The 18,804-nt window shown below is 35.1% G+C and overlaps 2 protein-coding genes and 1 long non-coding RNA gene across 3 annotated transcripts; all 3 read right to left on the bottom strand.

Moving 5' to 3' along the window:
* Nucleotides 1-12,772: 12,772 nt before the first annotated feature.
* On the bottom strand, nt 12,773-14,401 carry LOC142164844 (uncharacterized). Its single transcript, XR_012695917.1, has 3 exons — nt 14,235-14,401; nt 13,600-13,729; nt 12,773-12,910 (listed from the first exon to the last, which is right to left on the bottom strand). It is a non-coding gene; the product is annotated as an uncharacterized LOC142164844 (long non-coding RNA).
* A 341-nt stretch (nt 14,402-14,742) lies between these two features.
* LOC107814389 (uncharacterized) lies at nt 14,743-15,366 on the bottom strand. The gene is made up of 2 exons (XM_016639798.1): nt 15,012-15,366; nt 14,743-14,960 (listed from the first exon to the last, which is right to left on the bottom strand). The coding sequence occupies exons 1-2, from the start codon at nt 15,364-15,366 to the stop codon at nt 14,743-14,745; spliced, it is 573 nt and encodes a 190-aa protein (XP_016495284.1).
* Nucleotides 15,367-17,206: 1,840 nt separating this feature from the next.
* On the bottom strand, nt 17,207-18,225 carry LOC142164990 (uncharacterized). The gene is made up of 2 exons (XM_075223645.1): nt 17,370-18,225; nt 17,207-17,235 (listed from the first exon to the last, which is right to left on the bottom strand). The coding sequence occupies exons 1-2, from the start codon at nt 18,223-18,225 to the stop codon at nt 17,207-17,209; spliced, it is 885 nt and encodes a 294-aa protein (XP_075079746.1).
* Between the last annotated feature and the right edge of the window lie 579 nt (nt 18,226-18,804).

Raw genomic sequence — 18,804 nt, 5'->3', positions numbered from 1 at the left:
CTATCGTGTTATTATTTTGGGAAGACCACGAAATTCACTAAGCGACCCTCCTGAATTCTAAGTAATTTAAAACAAGTATTTACTGAGGGCCCCGCAATTTGTATTTTTATTCGGCGAGGCTCATCTCATTCTTATTTTTAAAAGGATATCCTATAGCAACTACGTTTCTTGTCGTGTTTGTCTCTATCAATCGAAAGCAGTAGATAGTCCTAATTAATTAATGCTTGCAAGTTATTTGTAACAGAATTCGGAAATGCTTAAAATCAGGGACAAGGCTGCGTGCACAGTCAGTCGAATAAATAATCATGGGCCCAAATTCGACCCATGCGTGATGGGCCAAACCTGGGCCACTGCTTGTTCGAAGCAGGCCTGCTTGGCCTGTTTGGACCTGAACTCGACCTTCACGGGGTTTGTATTACAAATTCCCTGTTCTTTATCTTAACAGGTGGTTTATTAGTTATATGAGACCATCAATCAGAAAAGGAAGAATTTAACCCCTTGTGTACAGTTTTCGTGTTTGGCATATGTTACAGTATATACGGCAAAGTAAACCAAATCTGAGATGCAACCTAGTTCATTGAGACCACTTTTATCTAACAGCTTATATATACAATTATCATTCGATACCCTACATTGACATCAACTAGGCTTGTAAGCTAACTTCAGTATCCCAAAATATGAGCTATTAGACATTACATGACATTCAACACAGCAGTACATATGTATAAACAACATCTGCAGATCTTCTCTTTTATACTCATTGCTCAAACTTTCGAGTTACATTGGTAGTGTAATTGTGTACCTGGTATAGAGGACAAAGAAGATAGGAGTGATCAGCTGGGCAGTATGCAGTAAACACAGCAATAGCAGATACACAGCAACAGCACAGCAACAAACCAACAACCAAAATTGTTTTCCACAGCCCGCAGACAACCAGCAATATTTCCCAGAACAGAAGAACTAACAGATAGTCGAGTAATCCCAGGAAAGAGTAGAGAAACCACAGTACTAACAAAGTGTTCAATGCAGCAACACCAACAATTCAAAAACCATAAACAGCTCAGTCAATGCCAGCAACAGAACTTGGCCAAGACAGCTTGACCAAAATGCACTCTTATACAACTTTCAGACAGTGGTTGGTTGCAATGTTTACTGGAAGCTATCTTATGTTTTTCAGTTTTTCTTTTGACTCACTAGACCTCTTTTCAGATTAGAACTCTAGCCTTAAGACTAAAAAAAATTTCCACTTTGTTTTCTCTCTTTCTGAAGACTAAAAGTCCAGCCCCCGTTTAAGTTCTTGAATGGCCTATTTATAAGCCAAAATGACCAAGTGCAGCTAAGCTGCCTCTTCTGCAACTTGCAGTCTGCCCATACCCCTTAAAGCCCATGCCTAAGCATCTTTTGGTGCCAGCCCCTTTATTCCCCACGCCTGGTTTTTGTTTAATCAAGAGTTATGGGCATCATTTTATTATTCATTTTAAGCCCCATACTCTCATGTCTTGCTCCCCATTGGTATTAGTTTAATCCTAAATTAGTACCCTACTTGTCAGCTCATTTAAACTAATCTTTCTGTCCTTTTTAACACCCCAGAATACCCCTGCTTAACCTTGATTATTACTGCCCTGCCTATTGCAGCATCAGGGCAGTTTTGAACTGATGAAAGTTCAAATTCAAGGCTGCCTGGACTGAACCTTTTCAGTCATTTTTACAATGCAAACAAACCATTTTAAACAATGCTGGGGCATTCAGTCAGTGGCAACGTTCAATTATTCATGCGACATTATTAGCTCATTCGATTCATTAGTTATAGAAAACTAAACGACGACATTTATCGAGTTGACTATACTAATTATAGCAGGTAATAATCAGTCGCTCATATAAACAATACGTTCAGGGACCTAAAGGGCATCAGACAATTTTTGTTCAATTACTGGGGCCTATATGAGTTAACTTATCTGACGATTAAACTAATCGACGATCATGTTTATCACAGAGTACATTCAGAATACACACATAGAAAATCAATCGACCAAATAAAGGGTCTTTGCTAGAGATGGAAAAAACAGACAAAGTAACAGACCAAAACAAATAACCACAACAACAAATCATGCTGACAACTTAATTAGAACTAAACAAAGAGAAAAGGAAACTTACCGAAAAAGTTTGAAATCAAAACGGACCCAAATCAGACTCAACTTTGAACTCTTGAGGCCGAACAAACTTTAATCAGGGTGTTCTCACATGAGAACACCTTGATTAAGGTCTATTAGACCTCAAACCCTTGTCAAGACCGGCCGGATTCCCCAGGTGCATGTGTTCTAAGGTCTGGATTTCCAGATCTGATTTTTAGGGAGTTGTGGGTAGATTCGGACCAAACCAAGCTTGGTTTGGTCACGAGGAAGGTCGGGGGAGTGTTTGATACAAAGATGGTGAGGTTTGGTATAGATCGAGTTTCATCTCGAATCTTCAAATCCAGATTCGAGACGACAGGAGGTGATTCGAGGTTCATGGTTAGTGGATTCGTGTTCAGGGGAGTGAGGGGGTCTTAGGGTGTTCGGGAGGTGGCCACCGGCGTTCATGCTGCCGGGTTTTGGTGGAAGAAAAACTAGGGCGGCTTGCTAGGGTTTGGGGGTTTCAGGTTGGGGAAGGAGACGAGTGAGGGGTGGGGTTCGGATAGGGGGTGCGGGGTAAAGGGCTGAGTTTATATATGGGGAGGTTGATCGGATCTGAGCCGTTAGATCAGATGATCTCAACGGCTTGGATCTGAGGGTGAGAAATGAGACGGGGTCGTTTGGTAGTTAAACGGGGTCGTTTGGTTTAGGTGAGGGGTTGGGTCGGATTGGTTATTGGGTCGGGTTTGAACACGGGTTGCTGAAAGGGGTCCTGAGCCGTTGGATTGGCCTGGACGGACGGCTCAGATTGATTTGCCTGAAACGGCGTCATTTCAGGAGGTGCCTGGGCAGGCCTGGACTTGGACTGGATCTGAGTGCTGGTTGGGCCTGTTTTTGTTCCACTTCTTTTGGCCCAAACTGATTTCCTTCACTCTTTGTTTTCTAATTTCATTTTTCTTTTAAAACAAAATAAAAATAATAAATAATAAAATAACGAAATTAAAACTAAACAACAATGCAACATTTTAACACAATTATCACAAAAATATTTAAGTAAGTTAACTAAAAGCCTAGAACGAACGATGCACACATATATATTTTTTTGAATTTTCTTTTACTGACCGAATTATGATTTAATCATCCTAACATACATATTTTTGTATTTTTGTTTGTTAATGATTAAATGCAAAAATGGACAGATCCACAAATGACTAACAACACATGTCACGAAAACTCGAACAATTGTACAGCGAAACAATTTGTTACTATTTTTATTTTCTTTTGGAGCGATTGCTCGTAAAGCAAAAATCACGTGCTTACATAGGTTATACTAAAACATAATTCACTACAAAATTTTGAGATCTTAGCCTTTAGGCAAATTTTGAGATTTTTTGCTTTTTAATTTTTTTATCTTTCTGCTTGCTCCACTACCAATTCTGCTGCCAACACCACCAGTGCACTTCTACAATCTACACTTTCAAAGCCGTCAACAGCAATAGAGACCCAGAGATTTGCCGTCAAATACTTTGTAAAATCTCCATCCTTCGCCAGAAGAATTCTCCTTACATAATCAAGAGTTAAACTGATTTTTGGTTAACTCTTATGCGAGCAAAATCACGTGGGTGCAAATTAATTAGAGCTTTGTAGTGAGTTATTCTTTTGGTTAAAGAGTTATACTCATTTTATTACTATACTAGATTTTAATGTGATTAAAGCCAATGAAGATTTTAGTTGTGAGAGATCTGGTGATTGTGGAAAATGATGATGGAACCAGAGGGTGGGGTGGCCGGAGAAGATGACGGAGGGCTGATTGAAAATAGTTCTTTTTCATTTTTTTTTTTGTGCTCAAAATCCATTTTGAAATTATTTGGTAACAAAAGTCTCATGTCATCGTTCCATTGGTTACTTTGCCACATAAGCTGCGTGTGAATTACACTCTCTTCATATTTTTGACTGATAATCATTTTGTGTTTAAGTGGCACGTGATAGTATGATTTGAAGTGTAACAATGAAAATGTTTCAAGTAAGAGTGTCAAAATGAAAAGTGAAGCCAACTTTAGAGGGCTGCTTATGGGTTTAGCCTTTTTTTTAATATATGCCAACTTGGTGGACTAAATTAATTTGCTTTTGTATTATTCAAAATTTCTCAAATTTTTCATATATATTATACATTTCAGAAGCTATCCACCTTATTAGGAGGATGGTGGAACAGTACAGAGATAGGAAGAAGGATCTCCACATGGTGTTTATTGATCTGAAGAAAGCCTACAATAGGGTTCCTAGGGAGGTCTTATGGAGCTGCTTAGAGGATAAAGGGTCACGGTTGACTATATTAGGGTGATTAAAGACATGTATACTGGAGCTAAGACTCGGGTTAAGATAGTAGGAGGCGACTCTAAACACTTTCCAGTTATTACGGGGTTGCACCAAGGGTCTGCGCTCAACCCATTCCTATTTGCCCTGGTGATGGATGCACTGACTCATCATATTCAAGGGGAGGTGTCATGGTGCATGCTATTTGCTGATGATATTATTCTAATTGACGATACACAAGGCGGCGTCAACGAGAGGCTAGAGATTTGGAGACATGCTCTTGAGTCTAAAGGTTTCAAGTTGAGAAGGACGAAGACGGAATACCTCGAGTGCAAATTTGGGGTTGAGCCGACGGAAGCGGGAGTTGAAGTGAGGCTTGACTCTCAAGTCATTCCCAAGAAGGGTAGTTTCAAGTACCTTGGATCGGTTATTCAGGGGATCGGGGAGATTGACGAGGATGTCACACACCGTATAGGGGTGGGGTGGATGAAGTGGAGGTTAGCGTCGGGAGTCTTGTGTGACAAGAAAGTGCCACCGTTACTAAAAGGTAAGTTTTATAGAGCAGTGGTTAGGCCTGTCATGTTATATGGAACTGAATGTTGGCCGGTAAAGAACTCATACATCCAGAAGATGAAAGTAGCAGAGATGAGCATGTTGAGGTGGATGTGCGGGCATACAAGGATGAATAAGATTAAGAATGAAGATATTCGAGAGAAGGTGGGCGTGGCCCCCATGGAGGACAAGATGCGGGAAGTAAGACTCAGATGGTTCGGGCATATTCAGAGGAGGAGCACTGATGCACCGGTGAGGAGGTGTGAGCGACTGACTGTAGTGGGCACGCGGAGAGGTAGAGGGTGACCTAAGAAGTATTGGGGAGAGGTGATCAGACAAGACATGGCGCAACTTAGGATTACTGAGGACATGGCCCTTGACAGGGAATTATGGAGGTCGAGCATTAAGGTTGTATGTTAAGGGAAAGTTGTGAATATTTCTATAGCACAATAGAATGAGACTAGCCAGTTAGGAGTTAGACTAAGAATGTCATTGGTCGTCTATTGATGCAGGGCTTTACGTGCTAGTTTTTACTATAACAGCCATCTATTTCGTATTTCGTATTCTGTATTTCATATCTCTTATATTGTTGTTATTTTATTATGCATTTTTATGGTACTAATATATCGTCCCCTGTTGCTTTTTTTGAGCCGAGGGTCTCCTGGAAACAGTCTCTCTACCCTTCGGGACATGGGTAAGGTCTACGTACATATTACCCTCCCCAGACCCCACTTGTGGGATTATACTGGGTCGTTGTTGTTGTTGTTGTTGTATTATACATTTTAGAAATATAAAATTGATGGACTCCACTTGTCCAAATTATTTTTTCAGCAAAAAGAAATTTACCATTTTTTTATGGTTTAAAATTACTCAATGGTTGTAGCTTTGTTTAAGGGTCAAGGGTAAAGAAGATATCTTTTTCTAATGACAGGGGAATATTAGACCAAAAATTTGACGAATGGTAAAGTTACTCAGTTTCAAATAATAGATGAACAAATTTAAACATTTTCTCTTATGATAATATAGCCTCAGGATTTGAAAATTTAGCTCCAACTCACCAACTACTTGTTGACTCTACAAAGGGTAATTGGCCTACTTGGGTGGGGGAGGTGGGGTGGGGGTTATAAAGTCGACACCTAGTATGAGATTTGACCTATTAATACTGACTAACTTCTACGTTGTTTTTATTATTTTGAGGGTGGTCAACATTTAATGGGCTTGGACATAAGAATTGTAAAATTTCAAAAAAAAAAAAAAAAGTAATGATATTTGAAAATTAAAGTTGTGTTTGGACATGAATATAATTTTGGGTTATTTTTGAAGTTTTGTGCGTAATCTGAGTGAAAATTTTGAAAAATAACCTTTTGGAGTTTTTCAAATTTCCGAAAAATTCCAAAATTCATCTTCAAGTGAAAATTGAATATTTTATGACCAAACACTGATTTCGAAAAAAAAAATAATTTTTTTTCGAAAAAAAAGTTAATTGTTAAAAAAGTGAAAAAAAAATTATCATGTCCAAACGGGCTCTTACTATTCCTTTGGGATCATTTGATTACAAGGATAAGGGGTTAACAATCAGAATAAAATGCAAGATTTTTTTATTTGAATGTCTAGCTGATTTTTAATTTTGGTATATACAAGCAATTTTGAAAGGTAGTTTATACTACAATTACGATCTTATTTTTATACCATTTTTATATCATCTTGAAGAAAACCAATGTCCTTATCAAAAAAGTCCTTGCAAACTGTCCCCCATGTTTCAATAAATGGAACATGATCATCCATATATTGTAAGTGGAATACAATTGTATCTTTCCCATGTAGTACCTGACTATGACTCCACTTTCCTACTTTGTTACCTCATCCTTAAAACAAATCAACATTAAACGAAAAAGAGTTTGGTGTACAAAGTATATTCGGTATTCGCGTAAGGTCCAAGAAAAGATCGTATTCCTAGGGGTGTAATGTAGATAACTTATCCTAATATAAATATTTGTGACTGCTTCAACGGCTCGAACCGGTAACATATAAGCCACACATAAATAACTTTACCGTTGCTCCAAGACTTTCCTTCTCGTATTAAACGAAACTTATTCGGATTTTAAAAACATTGTTACTTGAAACACTACTAGAAAGTCAAAAAAATGACCAAAAAATCGATCAAAGTTGGTCGGTTTTTCAATTTTTTTTTTCTACGAAACCAACCAACTTTGGTCTGTTTTCTTTGGCGCAAAAATGCGGGAAACTATTTTTGAATCTCGCAAAATTTATTTTTCAAGAAACCGACCAACTTTGATCGGTTTTTTATTTAAAATAAATTAAAATTAATATTAAAAAAACCGACCTATTTGCCAGTCATTTTAAAAAATCGACCAACTTTGGTCGGTAATTTTATTTTTTAATAAAACCAACCAACTTTGATCGGTTATTTCCGTGCGAAAATACAATTAAAGAGTATAAATGAAATAAAAGACAGTCTTAAAACAATATGCACGAATGGTCTAGTGGTAGAATAATATCTTGCCACAGTATAGAACTCAGTTCGATTCCCAAATGGTATATTTTTTATTTACATAATTAAAATACTTCGGCAATTTCTTTTTAATTTAATTGACCGACCAATTTTGATCGGTATACCCTTCTGACCTTCAAAATACCGTCCACTCGTAAATGGTCGCATTTTGGACGGTTAGACATATATAGGCTTGCTTCTCTTTTTCTTTTTCTTCCTATGATCTGACCATTCTAACTATCCATCTAAGGTTATTCTTAAAAGTTTCGTATTATTCTCTTTTTAATCACTTTGCTTAGAAATGCAAGTACATTGGAGTATGCTGTTCTCCGTTTTTGATTAAATGGTGACAACTCATTATAGATAGCTTATATACGGAGGGAACGAACCCAAAAAAAAAGGTAAAACACCAGTGACAACTAGTTTTCCCTTGTTTTTTGAGGTGGTGGTGGATATTACCGAGGGATATGGTAGAATGATTGAGATTTCATTATTTATAATAAGAGATCTCGGGGTAGAGCCGCGAACTAAAAAACTTTTTTGATGAATGCTTTACCTACTTAATGGGCTCGATGCAAGAGGCTTGATATAAGATCAGATTAGTCGAACCAATAAATTTCGAATACCTAACGACTAAAAAATTGTGAGTGGTGGAGTGGAGTACCGTGGGGTAGGGTGGTTAATTGTCTTGTGGATAATTATGACTATTTTGGTGACTTAAGTCTCAAATTCCACTATGTGTTAGTTTACAAAGAAAAGAACACATTTGACAAGTAAACACCATTTGCACAAATTGCAAATAAATACATAGATATGAACTCGTTTTCAAGATTCATAAATTGTGCATTTGAAGCAAAATACTTAATATTGAGGAAAGAATTAAGAATACTTTATTTTCATCGGATAGATACTAATTTTTAATTCCAACTACATTTTTTCTTCCTTTATTTAGTTTCAAACTAAAAAGTATATAATATATATATTTATCGGCTACTATTTTTGAGAACGACAAAAACTATATATTTCTCGAACAAAATGGAGCCATTTATTAAAAGTTTAGTTTTGGAAAATAGTCTTTACAGTTGTCTTCAACCTAATTACATGATTATTGAGAGTGTAACACACACATAAATTCATGTCAGTGCATATTGGAGAAAAGAATATATTCTGTGATTTATACTTGTGGTTCTCAATGCATAATTCAGATCACATCTACCAACAAAAAGGTTCAGTTCACTGTACGATCCATGTGATGTGTCTACCATTTGAAAATTTATATATGACTTTTTCCTTTTCTTTTGGCTTAGAACTTTTTATTCTAGGACTTCTTGGAAAAAAAGTGGTGGAACAAGTATGTGAAGCAGTGCTATGTTAGCTACAAAAGTAGGCATTCCATTGCTGTCATTCCACCGCTAGAAATTCAGGTAAAATCGTCCAAAAAATTCAATCAAAGTTGGTTAGTAATGACCAATAAAAGTCCAAAACGTGATCATTTATGTGTGGACGGTATTTTAAAGGTCGGAAGGGCATACCGACCAAAATTGGTCGGAAATTACCGACCAACTTTGGCCGATCAATTATATTAAAAAAAATCGACCAGAGTTGCCCGGTATTTTAATTATGTAATTAAAAAATGCACCAACTGAGAATCGAACCAGGGCCTGTACTATGGCAGGATACTATTCCACTAGATCACTGGTGCATTTTGTTTTTAAACTGTCTTTTATTTGATTTATACTCTTTAATTGTATTTTTGCACGAAAATAACCGATCAAAATTGGTCGGTTTTATTTTAAAAAAAAAATACAGACCAAAGTTGGTCGGTTTTTTAAAATGACTGGCCGAATTAACCGAATAATTTTAGTCGGTTTTTTAAAATATTAATTTTAGTTTATTTTAAATGAAAACCGACCAAAGTTGGTCGGTTTCTTGAAAAATAAATTTTGTGGGACTCAAAAATAGTTTCCCTCATTTTCGCGCAAAAGAAAACCGACCAAAGTTGGTTGGTTTAGCAAAAAAAAAAATTTTAAAAAAAAAACGACCAATTTTATTCAGTTTTTTGGCCGGTTTTTTGACCGACCAAAGTTGGTAGGTCGACTTTGGTCGGTTTTTGCCGAATTTCTAGTAGTGTTTTTTTATGTATATGGGTATAAGTATTTCCACTCTCAAAGTATTTATGATGTAGCATCTACCGGGTGAAATCACTAGTTATATACCCGGTATTGCCCATAATTTACAAGAATATTTTGTAGTCTTAGTAAGATGGGGAAGGGTTAAGAATTTACCCGGGGTGAGATATTACATTGTTCAAGAAACCCTAAATGTTGTCGGAGTAAAGGATCGCCAATAGGAGAATCTTACAGAACTTCAAAATAAACCCAACTTATCAATATCTTGCCATTAATTACAGATTTATCAAAACTAGCAAAATACATACAAAATTGAAAATATAGATAAAAAAGTATTCTTTCTCTCCAATAATCATACACAAAGATATCCTTCCATATTTTTAAGCGTGATGAGTAACATTAGATAGAGGACGGAAATGAAATTTCATAGATGAGTTAGTAAACAAGGCGATGAAACACAATTTTGGATTGATTTAGTGTCAAAGTTCATCGTTAAAATGGAGCTTAAAAAATTCTTGTGTGACACAGGTATCAAATATGTATCATGCATGTATATCACACACAAGTATACATAAATATATATATGCGATACATATTTGATACATATGTGATACACACATGCTACACATATCATATTTTTCCATGTTCTCTGCTTCAAATTTTCAATAAAACCTCCTTAAGGCTCCATCAAATCATCCGAAAACTGAGATTCAATCTCTTTAAGGAAGCAAAATCTATTCAAACAATACCCATTCAAAAGGAAGCAAAAATTTAACTTTTTTTAGCTGCAAATAACTAATTGACTAATATTATAATATTTGGAGGTAATATTTTATGAATTGGCTAATTTTTTTTTATGCTAATTGGCTTATAGGCAGTCATAACCGTTAGTCTCTCAAGTAGTAGCCATCCTTTACTATGAGAGTGAACATATCGTTTTCCCTTGCAATGAAGAAGCCTCTAATTATCGAGTAGAACTAGGATATGTGATTTGTTCGAGTGTTTACACCTAACTAAATAATTAATTTTAAGAATTAATAAATCAAAGTACAAAATTCATATTACTTAACTATGTGCAACTATTAAAAAGTATTAGTCCTAGGTTATGCGCTTTGCACATGTACCCTATATAAGTGAATATACGATCTTAAAAAATTAAGTAATTATTATTATTAAATAATGTATTTGAGCTATTGAACAAAAATTAAAAGAAAATATAAGTTCCTAACATTGATAAATGTTTATCCAATTTAGCTAGTTCAATAGATAAAGAATACTGCCATGTCAAAATCCTTACATACTTTATTGTGATTTTTGATGGCTTATATAGGAATATATGATGAAATATATTATTTTTTGTTACCCAATACCGAAAATAACTAACAAACAGTACTATGATATAGCTAATTTTGCTCTATTTTTTTAATTTCTTTCACCTCTAGTGTTCTTCTTCTTTGGAGATAAATTTACGTAACTTACGAGTTTTATCAACTTAAAAATAATTTTACTTACGTGAAGATGTTGAAAAAGAATTGAATTAGATTCCTTTTCTATTTAGTTAATTCAATGGATTTATTTTTTTCGCATTGGGACTTTGTGTTGTTAAAATAACTTAAAAAATATAGATAATTTTTACCTCCATTCCTATTCGAACAATAATTTTTCTCTTAATTAATTTTTGAATAATATTTTAAAATTACATTCAATAATTAAAAAATATTTAATTAAATATATACCTCTTACATTTAATAGTTACAATCTATAGAAGTTTTCCCTTATAAGAATAAGTTCCCTGCGAGAAGAATGAGTGTCTAAATTTTTTTTATATGGAAATTGTTGTGAGAAACTATAAGGAAACGAAAAAGTCTTACATAATACGTAGTTCATACACAAAAGGATAGTCGTTCAAATATAATTAAGACAATAATTTTAATTCAAAATAAGTAAAGATTTAATAAGAGATAATTTTAGGTGATTTCAAAGTCCTACATATTAGGAATAAAAACTAAATTGTCATTTTGTCTATTGCAAAAACTATTTATAAGGGTAAAAAAGATGAACGTATTTTGCTAAGGGCTTTCGTGATTTTAATATAGTATAGATATAAATATAAATTTATTCATGCACAAGAATTTCATATGTTAATTACCCTTATAAACGGAGGATGTATGATAGTCTCATTATGCTAATTGCGTTGAATAGACAACGATACTAAAGAAAACATATGGAGCATGGAGACTGTATTTCATTAAGCTATTATATTCCTATTTTATTTTACAGTCCTTGTATTATTTTTTAAAATAAGGAAAGTTCATAATTACACAAAATTTACTTGATTTCGAATTCCTAAATATTAGGAAAAATAACTAATGTCTATTACTAAATATTAGAAAAATAATAAAATAGCTATTTTGCCTAGTGTAAAACTTATATTTAAAGGGTAAGAAAGACGACATTTCGTTAAGGACCTTTGTATTTTTAATATAGTGTATATACATATATATAAGACATATGTTCTAGAACCACAAACCGTGGCTCTGATACCAAAACTTGTAGCAACCACTTTGGGAGGGTACTACTTAGGAAACAAATCTAATTTTCTACTTACAAAATATTAAAAGAGATATTAATAAAAATATTCAGAATAATTTTAGTAGCGAAAGTAGGCCCATGTGAAAAGGTTCAAAGTGCAATATATTTTTTTTTTGAGAATACATCATAATTTTATTTTAAATGAAATACAATGTCAAAATATTAACATATGGTGATATACAATGTCAAAATATTAACATATGGTGATATAACCCTTCTTGATTAATCAACAGATTAAAGCAACTTCCTAACAGGTTTATACAATCATTCAAAATCACTACAAGTTTGTAGTGTACATAAATTTCAAACTATCGGGTAAAAAAAAGAAACTAGTTTTCTCCTTTTCTACATATTTACAAGACAAAGTGTAAATTCAGCATATTACAAGACTTGAGTTATTAAAACACCCTAATACAATAAAATAGGCTACAAATTCAAGTTACAAGATTTTGGTCTTTAAAATCCAACAAGCCTCCAAATAACATAAGTGTGACATATATATATATATATATATATATATATATATATATATATATATATATATATATATATATATATGTATATATCCTGTATATCATGTATATCATGTACATGTCCCAAAACTATGCAAAACAAGGTGCATATGCAAATGTGATCTCCATAAATTCTCCCAAAAAAACTACTTCACCCTGGCCATCTTCAGATTTCATCCCGAACATTTCCTACGATAGAAAACAATTATCGCTAAGCATAAAGCTTAGTGGTGTATAAACTTTAGGCTTGGAGTCATTAAATTCTCCAATTCCCCTTTTCAGTCATAGTTAGCTCAATTTAACATAATTTAAAACAAGTGAACAAATATATCAAACATATCAATATCAAACTTTGAAGTGTTTCCAAATATCAATAACAATGTTCAAGAGTCTAGAAAGTGTATACTATCAATTTAAGAGAGTATACCAAATATCCATTTTTCGCCCAATATGTACGTCATGCCATCACACTAAGCATAATCAGATGTCAAGATGGACCGAAGCCCCAAATCAAGTAGGGTCAAAACCTAATAGACAAGAGAATCAAGAACCATATTAAAATGGCTTCCTAGTTCGTACTTAACACGGACAAGTTCCATAATTCAAGACGAACTACAAATCCAAAGTCAAGATGGCAAAAGATCCAAATCAAGAGGCATGCCAAGACGAGTGACAAAGTCACTGCCACAAGAAGGACAAAGTCCCAACAAGAATGCAAAATGATCAAATAAGCCGTACGAATGGACGATTTAGCAAATATCTTACAATACTTGATATAGTACGAATATAAAAATATAAATTGAAACCAAGAAAAATAAAATATCAAGTTATTTCAACATATTCCAGCAAGCAAAAAGAGTATAAGTTTATACACAAACCTTGGTGTTTTACCACGAAACAGTTCAATCACAACTTTGGGACGTTCGAATCGTCTACGCCGTAAACAAACCAAATCTGTCCACTTCCTCAAACACTTTTCCTTTGATTTTTTTCCAAGGGTTTATATACCTTAAATACATAATCAAGTATCTAAATAAGTTCAGTGATTTAGCAAGTCAAACTAAATATGGTATTGGTGAAAATTACCCAAAAACGTTTGAAACAGAAATTCTGGACAGTATCACTGTTCCGAGTTGTAACTCAGTTTTGAAGATCTACACGGACAAACTAGACTTTCATGTATTCACAAAAGTTTTAGATCTATGTCTTACTGTTTCAGAACATCTTGAATCACCTCCATATCAATTTTGAACAAAAAGTTATGCTAAAATTACTAACAGCAGTACATGGAGTATTTCTAAAACTGAAAATCTGGACAGCACCTGCCCTGTACTTTCTGATCCTTTTTCAGGTAAATACCAACAAAACTAGATTTTGGTTACTTCATAAGAGTTATAGATTTATGAAATACCTTTTCAGAAAGTCCTGGATCACTTAAATTGAAGCTCTGTACAAAAAGATATGTAGAAAATTCTAGTAGGTGTCTAGTATAAAAACGAGTTTAGAAACTAACCAAGAGGAGCAACTTGATCTTCACCAAAAATGAAATTTGCTTGTTGATTTAGTAGAAATCCATGGTTTTTTTCATGAAACTTCAGATTTTCAAGTTTCTACGAAGGAGAGAGATAGAGAGAAGGAGGGATAGATAGAAAGAGAGATGGATAGCTACTCTTCTTTGTCTTGAAGAGTAGAAACAAAATGGTTACTCAACTACTAAATATTCTTAGATAAATACAAAAGGTTGGAAACCAAAACTTAATTATATATTATATTTAATAACAACTCGTCAAAATAATATTAAGTGTTACATATAGCAACATCATGAAACTTTATTGCCAATATTAACACAACCTAAAGTAAGAAATTTTCATATATTGACCATTTCACATTTAGGAAGTGCAAAGTAAAATATTTCCTCGTTATAAAAATGCCCAATCAAGAATGCAAATATTATAAAATATTTTGGGGTGTTACAACTCTCTCCCCCTAAAAAAAAATTTCCTTTTGAAATTTACCTTGTACTAGTCCCGAAACAAATGTGGATATTGAACTCGCATATCCTCTTCTCGCTCCCAGGTAGCTTCTTCGCCTGAATGATTTCTCCAAAGAACTTTCACTAATGATATTCTCTTATTTCTAAGCTCTTTTATCTCACGCGCTAAGATTTGGATTGGTTCTTCTTCATATGTCAAATCAGGATTAACCTCAATAGACTCAATAGGAAGAACATGAGATGGATCTGAGCGGTATTTTCGAAGCATAGAAACATGAAAGACGTTGTGGATCTTACCTAATTCAGGTGGCAAAGCTAGCTTATATGCAACTGGACCAATTCTCTTAAGTGTTTCATAAGCTCCAATGAATCGAGGGCTAAGTTTATCTTTTTGGCCAAATCTTATGATCTTCTTCCATGGAGAAACCTTTAAAAATACCTTATCGCCCACCTGATGCTCAATTTCATGCCTTTTAAGATCAGCATATGACTTTTGTCTGTCTGAAGAAATTTTCAAACGATCCTTGATGATTTTTACCTTATCTTCAGTTTGTTGCACAATCTCAGGACCCACAAATTTTCTTTCACCAACCTCATTCCAACAAAGAGGCGTTCTACATTTTCTCCCATATAAAGCTTCATAAGGAGGCATGCCTATACTTTATTAGTAGCTATTATTGTAAGCAAATTCTATTAGGGATAAGTGTTTGTCCCAACTACCCTTAAACTCAATAATGCAGGCTCGAAACATATCCTCCAAGATTTGTATTACCCTTTCAGACAGGCCGTCCGTTTGTGGATGGAAAGTGGTACTAAAATTCAACCTGGAACCCAAAGCTTCTTGCAAGCTAGACCAAAATCTAGATATAAACCTCGGATCTCTATCAGACACAATATAAACATGGATTCCACGTAGCTTCACAATCTCATTAATGTACAATTCTGCTAAACGTTCAAGTGAGTAATCCATTCTGATTGCCAAGAAATGAGCACTCTTAGTTAGTCTATCTACAATGACCCAAATTGCATCATGATTTCTTTGAGTGCGTGGAAGTCCAGAAACAAAGTCCATCGTTATCCTTTCCCATTTCCATTCAGGTATTGACAAAGGTTGCAGGAGACCAGCTGGGACTTGATGTTCAGCCTTTATTTGTTGACATACCAAGCATTTAGAAATGAACTCTGCAATGTCTTTCTTCATACCACTCCACCAATAGTGCTCCTTAATGGTCCGATACATTTTAGTACCTCCAGGATGCATTGCATAAGGTGAACTATGTGCTTCAATCAAGATCTGCTTTCTCAATTCATCATCATTAGGAACACACAACCTATTTTTATAAAATAAGGTACCATCTTTCCTTAATGAAAAATTTGATTCTCTTCCATTTTGGACTTCTTCAACCCGTTTCAAAAGCTTCTCATCTAACTTCTGTGCTTCTTGGACTTGCTCAAGTAAGACTGGCTTGACTTGCAAATTAGCAATGATAGAACCATTAGAATTAAATGAAAGGCAAACATTCATGGCTCTTAATTCAAGAAGCAAATGCAAAGGACTTAGAGTTAAACTTGCAAGGGAATTGTGACTCAATGCATCTGCAACCATATTGGCTTTACCAGGACGATAATCAATCGTGCAATCATAATCTTTGATGAGTTCAAGCCATCTACGTTGTCGCAAGTTTAACTCTTTTTGTGTACCCAAGTACTTCAAACTCTTGTGATCAGTAAGTATGTGACACTTCTCTCCGTATAAGTAATGCCTCCAAATTTTTAAGGCAAAAACAATGGCAGAAAGTTCAAGATCGTGAGTGGGATAATTCAACTCATGCGATTTCAACTTTCGAGAGGCATAAGCAATTACTTTCCCTTCTTGCATCAAAACAGAACCCAAGCCACGATGAGATGCATCACTGTATACCACATAATCTTTTCCTTCAGCTGGCAAAGAAAATATTGGAGCTTGTGTCAACAAGGATTTGAGCTTTTCAAATCTCTCTTGACATTTGTCATCCCATACAAATTTGGCGTCTTTCCCCAAAAGTTTGGTCAAGGGAGAAGCTATAATAGAGAAGCCCTTCACAAACCTTCTGTAGTGTCCTGCTAAACCCAAGAAACTTCTTATCTCAGTTGGGGTTTTAGGGAGTTTCCAATCAACAATAGCTTGAATCTTACTAGGATCAACCTTCACACCTTCAGATGATACAATGTGCCCTAAAAAAACCACTTCATTCAGCCATAATTCACATTTGGAAAGCTTCGCGTAGAGTTGTCTCTCTTTCAGAATTTGCATGACAATTCGGATATGTTTATCATGATCTTCTCTATTTTTGGAATAGACTAAAATGTCATCAATAAACACCACCACAAATTGATCGAGATAAGGCTTGAATACACGGTTCATTAGATCCATAAATGCAGCAGGAGCATTTGTCAAACCAAATGGCATTACCAAAAATTCATAATGGCCATACCTGGTCCTAAAAGCAGTTTTAGAAACATCTTGCTCCCTCACATGCAACTGATAATATCCAGATCTCAAGTCAATTTTTGAGAATAAGCTGGCACCCTTCAGTTGGTCAAACAAGTCATCGATTCTAGGCAGTGGGTATTTGTTCTTGATTGTTACCTTGTTCAGCTGTCGGTAATCAATACAAAGCCTACGAGTGCCATCTTTCTTTTTCACAAATAAAACAGGAGCTCCCCAAGGTGAAATACTGGGACGGATAAAACCTTTCTCAAGAAATTCTTGCAATTGAGCCTTCAACTCTTTTAATTCAGCTGGAGCCATTCTATAGGGAGCGATAGAAATAGGAGTAGTTCCAGGGACAAGCTCTATAGGAAATTCAATCTCCCTTTCTGGAAGCAACCCAGGAAGATCATCAGGAAATACATCAGGAAAGTCGCACATAGTTGGTATGTACTTAAGACTTGGACTCCCCAATCGTGTATCGACTATATGAGCAAGATAGGCATCACAACCTTGACAAATCATCTTCCTTGCCAAGACCGCAGAAATAATATTAGATGCCAATGATCTTTCTCCTTGAACTACCATGTGTGAATATGCATGAGTTCTAAACATCACTTGCTTCAACCTACAATCAACCAATGCATGGTGCCTATGGAGCCAATCCATGCCAATAATAACATCATAGTCTCGGAAGGGCATTTCAAGCAAGTCGACAGGGAAGACCAGATTTTGAATCATGAATGGACAATCTCGGTAAATCCTGTTAACAACAGCCTGATGACCTAATGGACTCGTGACCAGCACATCAAAGTCAAGTCTCACAGATTTAACAGTATCGGGAAATGCAACTGATGAGCAAACATAAGAGTGCGAAGATCCAGGATCAAATAATGTAACAACAGATATGCCAAACAAGTGAAATTTACCAGCAACCACGTCCGGACCATCCTGGTCATTCTTCTGTCTCATAGCATAAACTCGTGCAACAGCTCTCGACCCACCAGCCTGATTAGCTACACTCGAGCCCGCTGCTTGCATATTTCGAGGTCTAGCACTACTATTAGCTTGAGAATAAGTAGTGACAGGCTTTTGAACTGATCATTCTGTATGTGTATAAGAAAGAGGATTAGGATTGGGACAATCCTTCACTTTATGATCCATACTTCCACAATTAAAACAAGCACCGGAAGCTCGTCTACATGCACCATAATGATTCTTCCCGCACTGTGCACAAGTAGGTGTATGAGTTTTGCCTTGTCCATAACTTGGAGTACTGGCAGTAGAAAAATTTGACTTATTCTGCTTATGATGTAATGATTTATGTGTACTCTCAGTCTTGGAATAATCAAATTTTCCCTTTCTGGATGGACCGCCATAATTTGAATTACCCTTCCTAAACCTGTTTTTTCTCCTACTAGCCTCTTCCTTGTCAATTCTTTCCCAAGTAAGTGCAGCTGAAATCAGCTTGGAAAAATCCTCAAGTTGTAAGATTGCCACTGATTTTCGAATGTAACCATTCAAACCTTCTTCAAATCTTCTGCACTTGTCTCTTTCACCATCAATAATACCTTTAGCATAGCGAGAAAGCCTGAGAAAGTTTTGTTGATACTCTGCAAT

The sequence above is a fragment of the Nicotiana tabacum genome, chromosome 10, assembly GCF_000715075.1.
Source record: "Nicotiana tabacum cultivar K326 chromosome 10, ASM71507v2, whole genome shotgun sequence".
Taxonomy (NCBI): domain Eukaryota; kingdom Viridiplantae; phylum Streptophyta; class Magnoliopsida; order Solanales; family Solanaceae; genus Nicotiana; species Nicotiana tabacum.
This window is presented reverse-complemented; position numbering and strand designations above follow the sequence as displayed.